General features: G+C 37.4%; 1 protein-coding gene across 1 annotated transcript; it reads right to left on the bottom strand.

Annotated features, from left to right (window-relative positions):
• Positions 1 to 15,088: 15,088 nt before the first annotated feature.
• Positions 15,089 to 16,747, bottom strand: LOC137025175 (general transcription factor II-I repeat domain-containing protein 2-like). The gene has a single exon (XM_067393204.1). The coding sequence runs from the start codon at positions 16,745 to 16,747 to the stop codon at positions 15,089 to 15,091; it is 1,659 nt and encodes a 552-aa protein (XP_067249305.1).
• Positions 16,748 to 21,955: the final 5,208 nt, after the last annotated feature.

Genomic DNA, 21,955 nt, shown 5'->3' with positions numbered 1-21,955 from the left:
CACCTTACGTAGAAGGTCACTCTCAATTGACATCAGAGTGAGATTATTTAATTTCTGCTGGACAATTGTGGATCTTAGTCTATTTTTTACTAGTTTCAGTTTGGAGAAACTGCGCTCCCCACTTGCATTTGTGACTGGTAATGTCAGGTAAAGTCTGAGAGCAACATCCACGTTTGGGAAGATGGTCTGTAGTTTTCTTTTTTTAATGCACAAAAGAAGTTCCCTAGCAGATGATGGCTCATCATGGCAGATGAATTCTTTGAACTGGATGATTTCTTCGCAAAATTCATTTTCCAGGTCAGTGTGGTATCTCTTCTGTAGATCTGCTGCTTTTTTATGAAGATGTTCTGCAGAGAGGGTAGATATGTTGTTCAGGAAACCAAAAGTGCTGTTGAGGTCATTATAGGACTGAAAACGGCGATCAAGTTCAGCCAGCAGCCTATCCATCACAACTAGAAACACACCAGATGAGAACCGTTCTCTTCCTGATAAGTGAACCTCAGGTGTTGCAGACTCACCCACGTGAGTCTTGCGTTTTCTTTGTCTTTGTGTGTCTTGTTTGTATGTTTCTGAAACGGTGGGAGACATCGCTTTTGCTTGGTCTTCAAACAAATCAAATTCATCTCTCAAACCAACAATATATTCCCGCAGTGACCTCACCAAATCAACAGCATTGCACAGGTCCAGGTCTACAGCTTGAAGTGCAACACTTGTCCCATGAAAGCGTTGGAGAACATAATTCCACATAGTGCAAAGAAAAGCAGTCTCAAGTCTGTTCATTTTTTTATGCAGTGACCAAGCATCATTTTGTGTTGTCGGGTTCTGTTTGCTGTCTTCTGCAATGTTCATCAGTGACTCTTGAATATTGGCATAATTTCTGCACAGTGCCTTGGTGGCCTGTGCATGCGCAGCCCACCTGGTGTCAGAGAGAGATTTTAGGGTCTCAATGCGGTGGTTTTCATTAGGCTGCAATCCTGCAGTTACCACCTTCCATCTAGCTGTGGATTTCGAGCAGAAGTTGAACAAAGTCTGAATGAAGTTAAAAAAATCGGCGGTCTCTGTGCAGCAGTTCACGCTATTAACTCCAGCCAGATTAAGCGTGTGCGCGGCGCACGGCACCCATTCTACTAGTGGATTAATGTCTTTGATGTGAGCTTGCAGCCCGTTGTACACTCCTGCCATGTTTGCGGCATTATCATAGCACTGTCCACGGCAGTTACTAATATCTATGTCCATCTCATGTAAAACTGTGAGCACTGCATCACAGAGTGCCTTCCCTGTGTGGCTAGATATAGGGAGAAATTTTAAGAATCGCTCTTCTACGAAGCCCTCGGGTGAAACATACCTTATAATAAATGTAAGCTGATCAATGTGCGTCATGTCAGGAGTTTCTATCGATGCAAATGGAAAAGTACTTTGTCACTTTCACTTCAGCAATCATTTCAGAAAGCACTCTATTGCTCATTAGCTCGATAAATTCGTCACATGTTTTTGATGAGAGATATGAGGGGGTTCCTACCCCAGCGTTGCCATATAACTGTATGTGTGATTTCAAGAATGGGTCGAATTCACTGATCAGTTCCAGGATTCCCATGTAATTCCCATTGTCAGCTCGACCAAATATTTCACTGGAGCCTCGGAAAGCCAATCCCCGCTCTGACAGAAATTTTACAACTGCAACCACTCTTTGCAAAACTTCACTCCAATAATTGCATTGCGACTCGAACTGCTTTTTAAGTTGACAATCTATAACTCCGTCAGCTGCTGCTCTGTTGATGTAATTAAACATAGCCTTTCTATGACTGTCACTATTCTCGTGCTCGGCAATGCGTCTGGTAGCATGTTTCCAGTCATTATAACCAGACTCAAAAAGGGATTGACCGTCACCCTCGCCAAAAAGGCGGCAAGCAAAACAAAACACACAACCGGTGGATGGTGAGTAGAGCAACCATTCTCTGGGCAAGTACTCACCATTCAAATGCTTGCGTTTGAAATGAGTTTTAGAAAACAGTCTCTTCTGATGTTTGTAGTGGCGTTCAGAAGCCTTGACATTAGCACCCTTATTTTGAACGGACTCCGGACCTTTTCGCGCCCAATAAGCACGCACGCTTTCATCAATTTTACCCCAGCGAGCAGGATCAGTGGATAAAGAATCTGTAGATGGACATTGTTCGGTCGCTGTTTCTGACTGAAGAGATGATGATTCATTGATGGGCTCCCCTGCTCGTGAATTCAAATCGTCTCCAACCGTTTCTTCCAACGGGTTTGGGTTGTTGTCCCCTGGATTCTCCGCTTGCACATCAAGCTGTGGTGTCATGGGTGTAAAAAATCCAGTAATCCTTTTCATTTTACTGATAACTTCCTTTTTGCGTTGCTGTCTTTCATTCTTTAATTTTCTTTTAAGCGCGCCACTCTGATACCGTTTGTCCGCCATTACATCACTGTCTAATGCAGACAGTTTTTTTCAACGGCAGTAAACGAGGCACTGCGTAACTGCCACTAACCAATCAGCAAACCTCAAGATGACTGACATTTAATTTAGCTAATTAAATTAAAATTTTCATTGCAGGGCAGGACCAGGTAACAATGCTAGTCCAATCAACAAACTTTAAATGAAAAATTAAATGACTGACATATTATTGAAAAAATCTAACGTAAATGGGCGGGGCCCCCTATTGGGCGGGGCCCATGGGCTTGAGCCCAGTCAAGCCCAATGGTAAGTCCGGCCTTGACTACACTGCATATATTTGCTGGAAGTTTACATTCAAGGCTTACTTCAAAAATCACAAAAAGAGATAAATAAAAAGAAGATTACACAGCTATCACTTCTGAACATTAAATATTTTGCTTCTCACGGATATCCGTTCGCCGCGGTGTCTCTCCCCCGGTAAACAGCTGCTTGTTCTCGACACGGAGGCGTTTGTTCCTTGGTCCCTGTTAAAAAAGACGAGAAAGCTATGAATAACGCTGTGAATGGTATAATGGTATAGTATTAACGTTAAATTACTTTGGACAACTTAACTAGTTATTTATAAAAGAAATGCCGGTGACGGCAACCAAACTAACAATTGTTAAATGACGGTCCGGTTCAGTTAGTCATCAATAACGTAATTTGTATTTGTATAATTTATAATATCAATATGGTAGTAATTTGTACTGGCATTTAAACGTTAAACTTTATTTATCTGACATATTTACTACAGTTATAACAAATGTTTGGTAACGTAAATATACTTACATTTGAAAGCATATTGCGCGCTAACGTCCAACATTTTTTTTTTTTTTTTTTTTGAAAAAGCTGCGTGTATAGGATTGTGGGTGATTTGAAATAGCGTGAAGGCTACACATATGCATCCTTTCCTGTATATGGGATATTTTTCGAACGAAAGATTCAGTCCTTGGCTGCGTCCGAAATCGCCTACTCGCTGAGTAGGTACTTAATTTCAGTAAGTACTTACTTTTCGAGCCTAAAAGAGTAGGTTCTAATCTCGTTGAGTATGAATGTGATCCGGATATAATCCGCCATGTTGACGTTATCATGTGACCTACGACATTATCACAAGTGCAACAACTTTACAACAGGTTTAATTCATATCTGTAAATATCTTGAATTTTTTTAACCCTACTAATCTGACCCACAGTTTTATCCTTAAAGATAGGCTTATAATATATATATATATATATATATATATATATATATATATATATATATATATATATATATATATATATATATTATAAGCCTAAGGGAAGAAACGACAGTTAAATTCAATGAGAAAAAGGAAAACAGGAGATTTAAGCCACTTTTGCTTGTGGATAAAATTGTATGCATATAAAATAAAGAAATTAACAACATATTCAAGAGATCGCGATTTTGGGTTTTCATCATATATATATATATATATATATATATATATATATATATATATATATATATATATATATATTGAAGCCTTATGTTGAATTATTCTGATATTTAACCTTGTCATTGTGCTTTTTTCTGTGTATATAATCTATTTTTTTTTTTTTTGTCATTATGATTGCTCATTGTTAGTTCTGCAATAATAACATAATAAAAAAGATATGAGTGACAGGTGCACTAACACCTCACAGCACCAGTAACTTGACAACGATACCTTGTACGGTTTTCATCAGCATTTGCAATATCTGCACAAAGGAGATGTCGGACAGCTGCTTGAAGATCTCACCTTTGGAGAAGACTGATGTATTACTACTAAAGATTACCCCAGAATGAACAGAATTGCTAGACCACCCTAACACTTAATAAATGCTGACCAATACTTAATCATATTAATTTTTTACAGAAAATAATGTATTATTAAAACAAGCAAATTGTAATGTTTTGTCATATGACATAGCTATGCATGAATAAACACTAGACAAATACAACCAAGGTGAACACATCTCAATTTACAGTCAAGCAATGAATTAATGCATGAATAAAATAAATATATTTTATTTACGGACAATAGGAAACATAAATTAGTTATAGAATGAATAAAAGTAATCATCACAATAAATAAATACATATACAAGTCAACAACACATGAATCAAAGCTTTATTCAAACTTGTTCTTACAATCGCATATTTCAGCATATCTGCCATCTCACACAGCTGTGCCAATTCTGCACCTTCACCTGTCTTTGCCATCTATAATGTCCCTCACTGCTGCTCCTCTCAATGGGGACATCTTTGATCCAGAGGATGAGGAAGATGATGATGGACCCCTGAACCCCACAACCTTGAAGCAGGAGTGGGAGAAGATGTGCGGGACAATCTGGCTGCTCCAAACATTCATGTGCTCTCCATGAACAAGACTACATGTAAAACATTTAAACTGATTGAAACGTTTAATAATTCATGTCAGAATTCTGTTTCCTGCCATATTTCATTCAATATTTTTACAATTACATGCTATTTTTTTTGTTTCAGCTTTATTATTTTAGTGGTGTAGTGGGCCAAATCTCCGGTTCGATCTCCGCAGCTGTCACCATCCTTAATCAAGACACTTTACTCCAGGTTACTCCATGGGGATCATCCCTGTAATAAGAGCACTGTATGTCACTTTTGATAAAAGCATCTGCCAAAAGCAAACATGTAAATAAATGTAAATGTGATTTTTGTAAATCCTTTTTTGTTAGTGTCTTGGGCACAAACACTCAATAAAGCTGATTATTTCTTAAAGTTTACCTTTTCAAGGTACTACCATAATATAAATGCATACATACAGTTTCTATTTGGGGGCTTAAAGGGTTAGTTCACCCAAACATATAATATCAGTCATTATTCAGGTTTGTTTTCCCCACAAATGCTGCCATCACCTTGCCTTGCAGGCAAACATACCGACATCAAGAATCAGAAGTGCTGTAATAACTCTGTTTGAAATTACAGTAATTAAAATAAACTACAAGTTAATATTTAAATAGATTTGTATTAATTTCTGTAGTGTACTCACTCAAAGCCATTGACGCCATCCAGACAAGATTCAAGTTTCCTCTGAGATTTATGTGCTACATTTACATGTTTAATACTACATTTACATGTTTATGATGTGTTAACTCACTTCTTATCCAACTGTATATAATTTACCAACAGTACTAACGGACAAATAAAATAGATAACTTAGATCTAGTTACTTTTGTTTATTTACATTCATTCCTGTACATTTACTTCCATTCATGTAAAGTGTTGGGAACAGACAGTGAATTCTACATAATAGCACACATCACTCAAGATGTATATTTCATATTGTGATGTACTCATTACCTGCAATACTTATTGAATATTTTCCTGTCAGATGTTAAATAAACATTTAGTAATCAACTTTATGATGTATATGGTTTGGAATAATTGTAAATCCACTTTATTGAAGCACCCCTGTTAGCTGTACACAATAAAACGTGTTTTTACTGCAAAATCACAACTATACTACACCCAGCAAACAAGGGACGTCCCCCGGACGTTGTGAACGTCCGTTAAGGTCCGCGTTTGGTCCGCTTTGTAACGTTCGCTGACGGACGTTCGGAGGACATTCAAGTCCTTGCCAGTTTGCGAAAAAAAAACAGCGCTGCCTTTTATCAACAGACCTGACACCTTGAAACTCAGACAAAAGGCAAATGAAACTAAACCTACTGGATTTAAAGGAGGTTGTTTTCCTTAAAAATCCCTTTAAACATGATAATAGATTTACAGAAACCATGATTGTTGTGCAGGTTGATATTATGGTTTTACTTCAAGTAAAAATAGTTGAATTCGGGTCATTACAGAAAAGTCCACTTTTGGTATGACAAAATGTCTTAAAATGTATTTCTTTTTCTAACGTTTAAACTTAGACCACATTATTATATTACACATTGACTTTATGAATACAAATGACAGCTTTATGATTTATTATTATTATTATTATTTTGTGCATTTAAAGACAGCATGTACCATTTTTTTGTCACTGGTGTTACCATACTTCTCTGGCATTTTAAACATTTTTATGAAATGATATTTCTCAATTTTCTTCAGCACATGCAGTCAGAGTTACAGAAAAAAAGATAATGAAAAAAATAAGGAGATTATGTGGGTTTTTTTTTTCAATCAGGATAGTTAAAAGTGATTGAATTATGCTAATTTAATTATGCATGTATTTGCTATAACAATGGAAATATTTGAAAAACAGTTATAAACAAGTAATGCAATCCTTTACATCTTAATTCTTGAGTTTAGCAGAATTCAATGAATGTAAAAGTATTATCATGTCACATATGACACATTTTATTTAATGAGAAAAACAGTAACAACAGTGACACAATGAATCACCAGTGACAGATAAGACCAAAGATAGCCTACTTATTCTTCAACTATAATCAAGGAGAGGAGACTACATTTTTTACATTTTTTATACAATCAATGACTTTTCATTGACACTTAGAGAAAGCAGTCAGTAAAAGATCATAAACAACATTTTAAAAATGTCTGTAAAATACGCTGTCCGTAAAGTCGCTGCTTCTCAGCTTCTCAGTTTAGCCAAATACCCTCAATTTAGCCATATTTGACCAAAGGAGGATTAACAATAGGAAAAAAAGTTAGAATCACATTATTTAGTGCTATTTTATGCAAAATAACTAAATAAATAGCTTTGAATAAAGTTTTTTTTTTCTATAAACAACACCAGTGACAGTAACACCAGTGACATTTTTCATGAAAAATGCATTTTATGGCTGCTGCAAGGTATCAATCCACATGTTGTCAATCATGGTATATTCACTAAATTAAGTAGTTTAATCCATTTGTATTCTAGTTTTTTTTTTTAATTCACTAATAATAAAGTAGGTCACACCAGTGACTTCAACTAAAAGCTTCATATGAAATTATGATTTTCTAATTAAAATTTCTGATAACTGAAAAGAGATAGTGGACTTTCCATGTGTCTTTCTTCATGGATCTTCAGGAAATAGGAAGAAGGAAGTCAATTGATGTCAACAGTGTGATTTTTATTTCAAAATAAGAGATTTTTGTTAAAGATAACACCAGTGACACAACACCAGGGTTTTTTAAAATATATTTTATAATATTTATTCATTTGTTTTTTGTTTTTGTTTTATGTCATTTACATAATATATTTGACAGTTATGCATACATTATTGTATTTAAACCCTGTTTCTGAGCTCAAAATAAAGCACTTTCCCACATGACTGGGGACGAGCACTTCTGTGCTGTTTGGAATTTTTATAATTAAAAAACAAATACTGCCACATTGATGCGTAAGAAGGTTTAATTGTTCAAATATTGTTTCATATTAAAATATTAAAAAAAAAATGTTTTCAATATAAAAAAAGTGTTTTCAAGTGTAATATTTCTGTAAAGGGACAGAAGTTGACTTTTCTGTAGAATGACCCATTTATTGTAAAATGAAGTAAATATTAAAAATGAACAACTTTCATGTTAGCCTATGGGAAAAAAATAATGGAGTAACTTCAACCTACTAACTAATTAAAGATGTCATCAGATCATGTGTGCTTTCAGCAGTTATCATTTTAAACATCAAAATCATGATGCCCCCCAATAATAGGCTACTGAATATAAGATGTGGGATAATATAAGAATGGGACATTTTATCCAAGTCATCTCAATGGTAAAAAGTGTCCCAATCACCCTGAACTGGAGCTCTAAAATAATGTTATTGACTTCAACTGATGAATGCAGCCAAACAAAAGATGAAGAATGGAAAAGCACTTTGCTGCAAAGAAATTGGAAAATAACACAGGTAAGACAATTCCTATACCCATAAATACCTGTCAAACATGGTTTTATTAAAGAAAAGTTATTTTAAAAAAAATTACTTTAATTTTTACACATAAGAAAGGTATAGCATGTGGCAAAAGGTGTAATATAGCCACACTGTGAGATACAAGCAAGTGACGATCGAGTGACGTCATTCTTTAGGTTACGCGCATGTATCCATGGCAACGCTCGACTGCGTCGACAGTTAACGGTCCTGCCGGTGATTTTCTCAGATGAGGCCTTGAGTTTTCTCTTTCGTCGGTCGAAAAGGTATTTTAAATTTTAGTTTAGCAGACATTAGCTACCATAACCACTGTTTATCTTGTAAAGTTTAAATTATATGACAAGATTACATTTACAAACGTTTGCTGAAGTTGTTGTCCGTCGCTGACCGTTACGGCCTATCTTCAAATGTACGCTAATCTTGGTCTCACGATCCAAATTGTCAGTAACAAATGTTTCTTAATAGACAAACGATACCTGAAACATTATTGAATGTGTTCATTTTGTCGTTTTAGGTTAGAAGCCATCGAAAAAACTGCCATCGGACTACCACAGCTGACGAGAGACGCGCGTGCACAACTGCATAACACACACACACACGGAAAGAGCACAACAATTATGAAACTGCTCATTTATAATAAATAAATAAATGTATTTTTCTCCTTACAACGTGTTTGTGTTCTTTTGTTAACCTAGAAGTAAAATAAAAAACAATAAGAGGACTTAATCGAAAGTCCCCTAAACGTCCCGAATGGCCGCTGAACGTCCTGTGAACGTCCCCGTGAACGTCCGGAGGACGTCTTTGCGGACGTCCCCGGGACAGCCAGAAGACCCTACACATGGACGTTCGGGGGACGTTCGCAGAGGCCATTCAGGGGACGTTCTGGGGACCTTTTTTTGTTAGCTGGGCACAGACTAGCGTCTTTACACCTCTACAATAGTTCAACAAATGCGATTTTAACACAAGTAACCAAGTTTTTTGGTTTTTAATACTTACATTTGAAAACATCCGTGCCGCTTTTCTCCTCTGTGTTCGAGTGTGACGTATCCTCTCCCGTGGCCTCCTGGGATAGAAGAGTGTCCATCGGATGAACAGAATCTGGGCGGGAGGAGTAGGCCATCCGGGAACTTCTCGACTACTCATTTATGATTAATGAGGATTTCGGACATACTGCTCCTTTCACGTACTGTTTTTCCCCTACTATATAGTAGGTAAGTAGGCATATTCGGACGCACTTTAAGTAGACGCACATCCGAATCTCGCGAGAATTAGACATCACCCAGGTAGTTCTCGCCTACTCTTTTATGAATAGGCTTGTTTGAGATGCGCCAAGCCTCGCCTTAAGTTCAGCCGAGAGTAGACGGCTGCAGTGAGGGGAGGAGTGAAAAAAAGTGCAGGCAAGATGGACAATTCTCCGTTCTCGGAGTGCATCAGACACCTGCGAGATCAAAGGCGGATATCGCGGGATTCACACTCCTGCGCTGTGTTGCTGATAAACTGGATGTAATTAACGTTCTGTTGCTTTTAAATTAAAATAAACATAATGAACAATACACCCAAAGTACTTGATATTTATTTCCATTCGAAGGATGTGTGTATCAATCATTTTTATTTTAATTACAGACATGTTTTTATATATTTTTATAAATATGATAACAATCACATAACCCATAGAGAGATCACACTGTCAGAGACTTTTGGAATATTCACACATAATTTATACACATAAAATCATGGTATTAGTGTTTCAAAATCAAACATTTTAAAAGAGATCAATACATCACGGTTGTTTAAACCAATAAGCTTTAAGCTGTGTCGTCAGCAAGTCGTTTCCCATCGTGCTTTTGGTCAGCGCAGTCGGTGGAGAGCAACTGCGCTCGACTGCAGAATCCGACACGTCCGCCTCGCCCTCGCGAGAGGTTTTTAACATACGTCAGCATGACATCAGAGCAAGGCGGACCACCCTCGGACACATTTCTAACCGGCATGCATCTCGCGGTGATCACCGGTGATCGGTTCTGCGCAGAATTTGCTCATCTCAAACAAGCCTAACACTTCGGATCCAGACATACTTTTTCGCTCGCCTACTGCTTTTCCCCTACTATATAGTAGAGAAGTATGCGGTTTCGGATGCAGCCCATGTCTTCTAGAGCTCGCTAACCATGACTTTTACATCCAGATAAACACTTTTCAAGACAATAAATACACGATTGAGACGATGAATGCATGTATTGACTGAATTTGTGTCTGAATAGCGCTGGCTCCGTGGGCGTGGCCGCATTAGCAGATAATGAGCTGAATCACGGACTTCTGACATGGCTCTCTTTTCATACAGATTACATAAACACAGAAGGTTTGTTTTCGATTTGACTTACATGATTTAAAACCTGACATCTTAACGTTTTTTTAGACATAAGTGTAATTTTTTTGTCATTAGTATTCACTAAGTTACAGTTCATTTTCTGAGAACTATCAGATTGGACTTCGTTCAGAGGGAGAGGAGAGATCACGCATCATGTTAGTTTTCTTTATTTTACAAAAAGCACAACATTTTGTTTTTACTCTGAGTGTACACAAATAAAAGAAGATATTCTATAGTTTCAATTGATATATTACTTACCCAGCTAACCAAAATACGTGACTGTTACGTAACTGCAACGTAATTTGGTGACCAAACTTTCGTCGTGGCGACGTAACTAGTTACGTCGTGGCAACCGGAAAAGTGAAAGGTGCCTATACATCGCCACAACGTGGCAACGTTGTGTATCAATAGTTGTGTGTTGGTCATCAGTTGGTAATTCTTATTTTTATTTATTTTTCTATGGGCGGACATGCAGTAGTTTAACCTAATTTATGTCCTCATTTGCCCAAAATAATGTAAAGGCTATTCCAACAGCTGTGAACGATGAATGCAGACTCGAAATGAATTCAATTCATTTATTTTGAAAAACACACAGAACATGAATAAAACTCCAAATAAAAATAATGAAATACACTCAAACTATAAATAAAAACATATAGCCTACAGCGAAACATAAAATAAAAGCATTCAAGACGTTTTGCTCTCAGTATCATTAAAAACATATGCTATGCTAACGTAACATTTTGCATAACATATATTTCAGACGATCAAGGAAATCACAAAGGTAAAAATATTAACAAAAAGTACTTAAAGTAGACTGTGGGTAATGTAACTTAACCAATCTGACGCAGTTGTTGAACTTTATTGCTATAAACTGACGAGAAACACGGAGAAACGTTGACGCTGTCCTCTCCAGCAGCTTGAATGTTTTCCCGGTTGCCATGGCAACTCTAACGGCCACCAGCACTAACGTAAACATAACAATAAAAAAAGGTTTTGCGTCTTTCCAAAGTTAACTTTATACATTTTTATAAAAGCCATTTATTCGTTGTCACCTCGGAAAAATAAATTCTTCTCTCAGAAAAATTAACTTTACACTATTATCAACATACTGTGGGCACGCGCGCACTACATTTGTGGAGGCGCGCGCTGTATGTCACGTCACTATATATAAAAAACAGTCATCCATACTCTGATTTGGTGAAAAGAAACCTTTTTTTTCTTAAGGGGACATTTCAGTCTTGTGTCTGACATTTAATTACACGTTTTATATTGCAAATTCTGGTAATAATAACATATAAAGAATGTGTAAATGATGGTAATGAAATTACGAGCACATGACGTTGCTGCTACGTTGCCAGTAAGTCATGGAATGACCATTATATTACGAATAGAGGACGTATCTGGAACGTCCTTGGTAATCTTGTAACGTTTGGAGAACGTACTGACGACGTTGTGATATGGTAATTTGATGGTAATATTATTACGGGCATACAACGTTGTAGTTACGTTACTAGTAAGTCATGGAATTACCAATATATTACGAATAGAGGACGTATCTGGAACGTTCTGGGTAATCTTATAACGTTAGGAGAACGTACTGATGACGTTGTGAGATGGTAATCTGAAGGTAATGAAATTACTGGCATGCGACGTCGTAGTTACGTTGTCAGTTAGTAAGTCATGACATTACCAAAAAGTAAGAATACATTACGTAACTGTTACGTCGTGTGTTAGCTGGGTATGTCTCTATGACAAAAAATGACGGAGTATTTTAAGTCTGTTTTGCTGCAATGTGAAAAAAAACCTGCAAAACGCGCCGGCACTCTCAGACCTCAGAGTGTAAATATACTATCTCTGTATTTAAAAAATATATTTAGTTACCACTTGTAGTACACTGTGGGCTCAAATGTACTATAAGTGGTATCTAAATACATTTTTAAATACAGAGATAGTATATTAAAAGCACATTTTAGTTCATATTTCATGGTGTCTCAAAATAGCACAGATCAAAACACAAAGCAAATAGTCCAGGGTCACAACAGGAAGGCAAAACAATAAAGGACGCTCAGAAATGCAAACCGTAGAGATACAAGATCTCGCAAAGAGGACTGGTGAAGAGACAAGGCTTGTTTGAGATGCGCCTAGCCTCGCCTGAAGTTCAGTCGAGAGTAGGCGGTTGCAGTGAGGGGAGGAGTGAAAAAAGTGCAGGTAAGACGAACAGGGCTGCGTTCCACTCCAGTTTTAGACACGCAATCGCGAACTTCCCTACACACTTCCCCTCGGGGGAATCCCTGCCGCCATTTTGAAGTGCGTTCCACTTCATGAAGTGGACGACGGAAGTTTACATGGACAGACCCTCGCTCCCTCGATTTTAACCGAGGGAGCGAGTCTACTTCACATGTACACTTCAGGCAGCTCCATAACCCACAATGCAACACGATTATGACGTCACCACATATCGCATTTAATTTACCCTACCACAAACAATTCTATGATATATTAATAATTTTTTTAAACATTTAAAACTCACATATATACATATAGAATGCTGTATTAAACAAATTTGTAAGGGGAAAAAATAAATAATAAATCAGCTCCATTGCGGATTCCAAGTGATCAAGGGCTTAGGATGTTCCAGTTCAGCCCATACAAAGGTTCCGCCAGAAGTGGGCACTCGTGCAACGTAAGCAATGACGTACATCCGAGTCAACGAGACCGAGGGAAGTTAGCGAGGGAAGGGCATTTAAAAACCGAACTGGAACGCAGCCCAGTTCTCTGTTCTCGTAGTGGATCAGAACTTACGAGATCAAAGGCGGATATCGCGGGATTCACACTTGTGCGCTGTGTTGCTGATAAACTGGATGTAATTTAAGTTCTGTTGCTTTTATATGAAAATAAACATAATGAACAATACACCCAAAGTACTTGTTATGTATTTCCATTCGAAAGATGTGTGCATCAATCATTTTTACTTTAATTATAGACATGTTTTTATATATATTTTTTTATAAATGACAACGTTCGCATAACCCATAGAGAGATCACTGTGTCAGAGAGTTTGGGAATATTCACACATTATTTTTACACATAAAAACATGATATTAGAGTTTTAAAATCAAACATTTTAAAAGAGATCAATACATCACGGTTGTTTAAACCAATAAGCTTTAAGCTGTGTCGTCAGCAAGTCGTTTCCCATCGTGCTTTTGGTCAGCGCAGTCGGTGGAGAGCAACTGCGCTCGACTGCAGAATCCGATGAGGCCGCCTCGCCCTCGCGAGAGGTTTTTGACACACGTCCGCATGACATCAGAGCAAGGCGGCCCACCCTCGGACACATTTCTAACCGGCATGCATCTCGCGGTGATCACCGGTGTTCGGCAGTGCGTTCCAAACGGGATATATCGCCCTCCGAAGGGCACTTCGGAGTGAAAATAATTATGGCCGCCATATTGAAGGGTCGTTCCAAACCGAAGTGCTCAAAACTGGCCACTTCAAAGGGCCCTTCGGAATGAAGGATTTCAAAAGGTACAACTGATGGACACTTCGGCCCCCCATGATCCTTTGCACAGGGAAGTTGTTTGACATCACAGAATGGGAACAGGAGGTTAGGAGTTCGATTTTACCTATAAATGTATAGTATTTTTCCTATACTACTGTAATATTTAAACGAGTTTGATTTGGTACATTATTATGGTCAAAACGACATTGTACTTCAACAAAAATACTTTACAGCTCCTTTTATCAATCCATTTAAATATTTAAAATACATAGATACAATATACATGGTGCGATAAACCTAAAATAAATAAATAAATAAAGTAACGTTAAACATAGGGCGCAGTTTGCGCAATCTACTCCTCCTTGATTGTCTCGTTAAGATGACGCTGAAGTGCGTTCCAAAAGAAGAGTTTTTTTACCCCTACACCCTTCATCCCTTCGAAGCTCTCACTCCGGAGGGTAAACCCTTTGAAGGGATTAGGGCAGAGGTGGGCAAACTTTTTAGACCAGAGGGCCACATCAAGTTTTGCAAACCAAGTGAAGGGCCGCATACTAAATCCTTGATAAAAGAACTTTTATTTACACTGGAGGTATGCATGGAACATATATTATCTGATAGAAACATTTGTCACATTAAACAACAATTCTTATTTAATTTACTGATTTACTCAAGTGACTGTTATGTGCATATTAATAATCATAAAACTATGTCTGATTAAAACTCAGCGAGAACCTTAGTCTTTGTCTTTCCAAGTCATGGTAATGAAAGTGTTAATGTGAACAATGAGCCTGGTCCCCACTACTTGCAAGGGTGTCAAAGTCTGGAGTGATCTTTGATGTTGAGATCCTCAGGATAGCTGACAGGTGGCTATTTGTTAAATTTGATCTGCGCTGGGATTTGTTGTAGTTCATGACTGAGTAGGTTTGTTCACACACATATGTGGATCCAAATAAAACAAGCATTCTTTGTGCAAGCTTTTTTATGTTTGGGAATTTTTTCATCCAGTGAGGCATAAAACTGGTTAACTGGTGATGTCTGAAACTTCTCCTTCAAAGTACTGTCACACTGGATGTCGATGAGTTCCAGTTGTGTGTCTGGTGGTGCTTTTTCACTGTCAAAAGATAGGGGGCATGAAACAAGTTCAAGTTCAGTCTCAATTTTTGCAAAGTCTGCGAAGCGTCGGGAAAATTCTGCATGCAGGTCGATCAAAGTGCTGCTGTACCTCTCAATGCGAGACTGTGTTACTGGTGTGCTTAGTCCGGCCAGTGTAGGAAAATGAGCAAAATCTCGGCTGGATATCTGTCTGGAGAACAATACAAGTTTGGCCTTGAACGCTTTTACGTTGCTGTACAGTTCGTGCACAAAAACGTCCTTTCCCTGAAGTCTCAAATTGAGATCGTTCAGATGCCTCAGTGTGTCCACACCGAACGCGAGGTCAGCCAGCCAGTCTGTGTCTTGTAATTCGGGGAAGTCGCCAGTTTTACCAACCGCATCGAGGAACGTTGCTATCTCTCCTTTAAGTTCCCAGACACGGTGAAACACACTGCCGAGACTTAGCCAGCGCACATTTGAATGGTACAAGAGGTCATGGTGCTCTGCCTCCGTTTCGTTAAGGAGCTGAATAAACTGCCGATGGTTAAGCGCTCTTGCCCGTATAAAGTTGACAAGCTTCACAACCACTTTGACAACTTTTTCTAGCTTCAACACACTTTTACACAAGGCTTCCTGATGTATAATACAGTGAAGAAATATTAATTCTTCCGAGTTCGGGCTTTCGTCTTTTACTTTGTCTTGTAACCTTTTTAGCAGTCCAGTGTTTTTGCCCGTTAGATTTGGCGATCCATCTGTTGTGACGCTTGTCAGCTTTGTCCACGGCAGGTTATTTTTTTCCAAGCAGACGGACACACTGTCATACAAATCAACGCCCCTGGTCGTTCCCATCATTGATTCCATCCCGAGGAGTTCCTCTGTTATTTCGAAATTTTCGTTTATTCCTCTGACAAAAATCAAAAGTTGAGCAGTGTCTCTGATGTCAGTACTTTCATCAAGTGCGACAGAAAAAAGACTGAAGCTGTCTGCTTTTTTTTTTAGTTCCGAGAGCAGCTCCTCGGAAATCACTTCTATGCGCCTGGTAATTGTTCTCCGCGATAAGCTAATTTTCTCAAACTGACTTTTAGAACCAGGACAAAGTATGTCAGCAGTCTCCACCATACAGTCTTTCACAAATTCCCCATCCGAAAAAGGCTTGCTGTGCTTTGCAATTTTGTGTGCCAGTACATAACTAGCTTTCGTTACAGATTCTTGAATAGAGCACTGTTTTGTAAATGTATTTTGCTGGGCTTTTAAGTTTGTGGCGAGTTTTAAAGCTTTGTTCGCCTTTTCTGCAGATGACAGGTTGGCTGCATAATTCGAATGCTTGCTTGAAAAATGACGACTGATGTTGTAGTCTTTAAAAACTGCAATACTTTCTTGGCATATTAGACATACCGCCTTCTGTCCGATACTGGTGAAGAAGTATTTTGCTGTCCATTCTTCCTTGAACACCCGACATTCGGAGTCCACTTTTCTTTTTTTCGCCACACTCATTTTCATTCATTAACGTCCGAGTTATTACCGAGTGCATTCTAATTCTACAGTAGCTAGGCCCTAACTCTAACTGTACTGCGTGCTATACTGCCATCTATTGGCGTTCACTTGTATTGCATCAAATTAGAAATTCTGAACTAAAACCGTTACTCAAGTGTAATATTTTAAAAACTCCCTCGCGGGCCGGACGAAAGTGTTTGGCGGGCCGTATATGGCCCGCGGGCCGTAGTTTGCCCCCCTCTGGATTAGGGCATAGGGATGAGCCCTTCCGAATGCAGGGCGGTTCTGCGCAGAATTGGCTCATCTCAAACAAGCCTAAAGTTTATATAGGCCAAAGAGCTGCAGCTGGGCAACATAATGAGTGCCAGGTACAGGGCTGATGGGAAATGTAGTGTATGTGAGTGAGTGTCAATATTCGGATGAAGGCACCCTCTGATGGCCAGAGGAGGGATTCACGGAGTTGGTCTCTGTGACAACAGCATTAACTAGATAAAAAGTTTGAAGACAAACTTTAAGTTGGCTTGAAAAAGCCGGTCCAGCTGGTTTGAAAGTTTAAGGTTTAGTAATAGAAGATCAATAGTTCGATACATAGATAGATAGATAGATATGGTCATAGACAGATAGATAGATAGATATGGTCATAGATTGATAAATAGATAGATAGATACAATTTTGACAAAGTAAAACTCTGCCCTCTATTCAATATTCCATTTCACTTGAAATACATCACAACACTGGAGAAAAGTCGTTTGCAACTTCCGGTTCACACAGACTTTAAAATATTTCAGTGTTTTGTATTTTTATAGTTTTAAAATATTATAAAATAATTTGTAAGAAGTCTACATGATGGCATCATAAAAATGTAGCACTTGCTTCGTGTTTACTCAGTAGTTTGCCTTGAGATGAGAACAGAAAATTGATCCATATGGAAAAAATGTGCAGGCTGCCAGCTTTCCTGCTATAATCTTTAAATAAATGTTCTTACGACACCTTGACAAGTTCTGTTGCTACTTTCTGATTACATTTCTGACTACATTTAAAATCAAAACATATTGATCTTTTAATAATTTCTAAAATGTTTGTTTTCAACTTCTAAATTTAACTTCCAAATAAGTGTACAATAATTGATTAGGCCTAATAAATATTTGATTGCTAAATATTGTACCCTAATTGAAGAAGCTGTTTACTAGGATCATGACTTTGCATACCATTGCATGAATGACTGCCTGACACAATAGGATACAATTATCAGTTATTCCCCATTTTTCCAGATTTATGGTAGCCTGGGTGCCAGCCCGAACCCCGCCCACAACATTTTTTGGACGGGAAGTTCGGTCTGGACTCGATCCATTGTGGAGTAATTATGCTCGGCTCCCAGAAGGCCGAGCCAATCAAATTGCCAGGGCGGGCTTTAATCGATGATGGACAGGCTATCTGCGGTTACGTAACCACCCACGTCATCAAAGAGCGCTTGGGTTGAATTGGTTTTCACCAACGATGACTCCAGCTGGAGAAGTAAGATGTTTAGATTCCGCTATCACATCTGTAATAAAAGAAATCGACAGCGCATTAATTTTAAACAAAGAACCGCAATCAAGGCATTTGTCGATGGGAAAGATGTGTTTGCCGTCCTTCCAACGGGATTCGGCAAAAGTTTAAGTACAAGTTCAACATACGTCACTTACTGCGTTGCTCTGATTGGTTGTAGGTCTATCCAATTGAGTGCAGAGTTGTTGTTTTTTACTGGTTCGGTTAAGACACGCCCCATAATTCAAGTGCAATGGAGCAGTATCAGACTCACATTCTGCCTAGAATATGAGTATGACGAAGTCAGGCTAGATTTATGGCATGACTGGCAGAGAAAATATGTTGCTATCAAACATTGTTTACTTAATCAACTGAGTCATGGTGAAGAGATAAAGGAATTTTTAAAATACAAATATACAGTAGTTTATTTTCTTACACTTAAAATTAAGGTATTTTGTATTTTATTTTAAAATACAGCTTGATTTATTTTTGCATAACCCTGGACCAGGATTAAGAATTACCCCTACACAATCAAAAAATTAATCTATTACGACTGTCAATATTAAAGTAAAAATGTGAAAATAAATGAATAAGTAAATGCTCACGTGGCATGCAAGATTATGTTTTATACTTTTTTTTTTTCACTGTTGAGCATTTTAACCAATCACACACGTTTCTTTTGAGCTCATGATGCAATGACCAATCAAATCAGTTGGATTATTACAGGTGAATTAAAAAAAACTGCAGATTCGCGGGAGTTTTTGCCACGTGCAGTCAGTCAGTCAGTCAGTGCGGGACTTGTGATTGAGGACATAGGCCTCTCTGGTAGCCTTTTCGTCCTGCTCTGTTTGGAGATGCCCTGAATGTACAGGATGATTTGGCAGAATATAAATTTTGGCGGCTACATTTGTTGCTGACGTGACAATTTATTTATTTATTTTTTTGAAAATAAGGTCGACGACAGATAACGTTGTATATATTTTTTTTCCGTCACTGAGTGCAATAGTTGTTTTAATTGTATCGAATCGGTCCTGGCCCTGGGCATGATAAAGGCTTGGTGTTGCCATCTTGAGGGTAAGAGAAAAATACACAATGCATAATGCAAATAATAAACATGCCATTTTTACAATTGATTTAAAAGAATAGTCCTGTCAGAGTAATGACTTGTCATTATTCATAACAGTTATCAGATGTTATTTAAAAAATGATTTTGTGTGTACTAAAGTTTAAAACTTAATTAGTTGTGTTTTATATATTTTTAAACACGTCTATAAATATAAGTGCGTAAATACTATTTAATTAATTCATAAACGATTCCTGTCAGTGCGCCATAGCCTACAAGAATGACGCCACACAAAACGTTTACTGTTCTTTTAGTCGACATTAATCATTTTTAAATGATCACGAGCAATAATCGACAATAATGATGTTTTTCAGTTAAAAGGCAAGAAGTTATGAAAAGTAAGTAAAAGTAATGTGGTGATAGACGGGCAGTGTCCCAGTAACCAGGTGAAGGTAATGAGGAAATTTAAACTTTGAGACACAATTGCCCTGCTCCCTCCAAAATAGACAAAAATGCATATTCAAATTCCCCCTAGACAATCAAAATGAATATATTACGACTGTCACTATCAAGTGAAATGTGTTAAATAAATTAAATGTGACGCAGCATTACAGTTATACATGCACGTTGCATGCAATATTCTTTCTACTTTTTCAGCGTTAAGCATTGCAACCAATCCTACACGTCCCTGTTGAGCTCATGCTGCAATAACCAATCAGATGAGTTAGATTATTACAGGTGAATTAAAAAACTGCGGATTCGAGGGAGTTTTTGCAACGCTCGTGCCATGTGCTCAGTCAGTCAGTGCGGGACACGCTCTGAATCTTGACCATTCTGTCCTGGAAAAGTGCAGATACATTGTAAGTAAGATAATAATTGATAATACTTTTTTTTTATTCTACTAAAATAACAATGTTTTTATTTTCTAATGCGTAAAAACCATTTAACTAATTCATAAACGATTCCCTACTAGATTGGCAAAACGTTTACTGTATTCTTTTAATCGACATTAACCATTACTAAATTATCACGAGCAATAATCGACAATGATGTTTTTCAGTTACAAGACAAAAATGTACTGTTATAACAGCTTAAACTTTTCTAGGAATGTTGTCTGCTATTTTCTATTTTCTTCATATTTTGTCAAATTCGTACATTTAATCATTAAATTAGTTCCAAAACGCAACATTCACTTATTACACAAATTTTATTGTGACGCTTAAATATCTAAATTATATTATCAGATTGACTACTATATATTTTACCTGCCACAAGATGGCACTGTTTTCATCATTCTTAATTCTTAATGTAGGTATCTCTGCTGAACAAAAAGGATGTCAATGGGCATTTGACCACCACTTTACCTGACTTCCTTACATTATAAAGTCCTCCTCCAGTGGGTTTGGCAAGTCGGGTAAAGTGTTTAAAAGCCACCCATTGTGGTTTAACAATGCCCACATGATTGGGTAACACCCGCATGATTCTACACACCTCTGACACAGGTCCAAAGCGACCACCTTTCCATTTCTGACCAGTTTCATCCTTACAGGTCTGGAAAATAAGTCAGTAGTAAGTACAGCATAGTTTGTAAACAATGTGGTAATGTTCTGTTACCTTCTTGAGGGTTGAAGGAGTGCACAGAATACTTGTGAATCTTGAATATGAAAAATATACATAATGTAAACAAGGGGTTTTTTTTGAGGAGAATGGTGTCAATGCTAGAATGCTATCATGTGCACAGTTGGACATGGCTAAATATTGAGAACTTAAATGGGTTTAAAATATCAGACTGACAACTTTTTCAGAACAATCTTTTATTTTAGAACAAAGATAATAAATAAATATAAATGATCTCTAAACTAAATACTAAACACTACTATTAATACTAAACTAAACAATCTAAACTACTAAATTACTACTAAAATGTAAACAATTTGAACTACTAAATTACTATTACTAAAATTAACTGCTAAACTATTACTACAAAAAAAAGTAAACAAAATGTAAACAATTTAACTATTACTAAAAAATTTAAACTAATTTAACAATGAAAAATGAAGTACCTATTTAGATTTTAATCATCTTCAACAAAACTGATTTCCATTACACGTTTATGGATGTGCTTGATTTTTAGGTGTACTGGAAGGTTCTCGACGAGATCGTCCACACTTCCATGGTACGTTTCCATGGGGATGACAAACTCCTCAAAGTCACTGCAGAGAAGTGTCAGACTTGGATGCTGAGTTGACACCCCAATGACTTCAACGAGTTGAGTGACCTCCTCCCTTTCAGCAATCTGGATTTTAACAAAAAGACAATTTACACTTTGGTTTACATCCCCTAAAAAGCACAGGGCATGTATGTGCATAACACAAATGAATGTATAACACAAACTTGCCTCCTTGTAAATTATTTTCAAAGAAAGATATGAATATCAGCATCAGCCAAAATGAGTTAAAATGTTAAAGGATTAGTTCACTTTTAAATAAACTTTTCCTGATAAATTTACTTACCCCCATGTCATCCAAGATGTTCATGTCTTTCTTTCGTCAGTCGAAAAGAAATTAAGATTTTTGATGAAAACATTCCAGGATTATTCTCCTTATAGTGCATTTCAG

The sequence above is a fragment of the Chanodichthys erythropterus genome, chromosome 8, assembly GCF_024489055.1.
Source record: "Chanodichthys erythropterus isolate Z2021 chromosome 8, ASM2448905v1, whole genome shotgun sequence".
NCBI classification, from domain to species: domain Eukaryota; kingdom Metazoa; phylum Chordata; class Actinopteri; order Cypriniformes; family Xenocyprididae; genus Chanodichthys; species Chanodichthys erythropterus.
This window is presented reverse-complemented; position numbering and strand designations above follow the sequence as displayed.

Bases quoted from the DNA above. Each gene is read 5' to 3' on its own strand.
- LOC137025175 (XM_067393204.1), bottom strand. From the start codon at position 16,747: ATGAGTGTGGCGAAAAAAAGAAAAGTGGACTCCGAATGTCGGGTGTTC.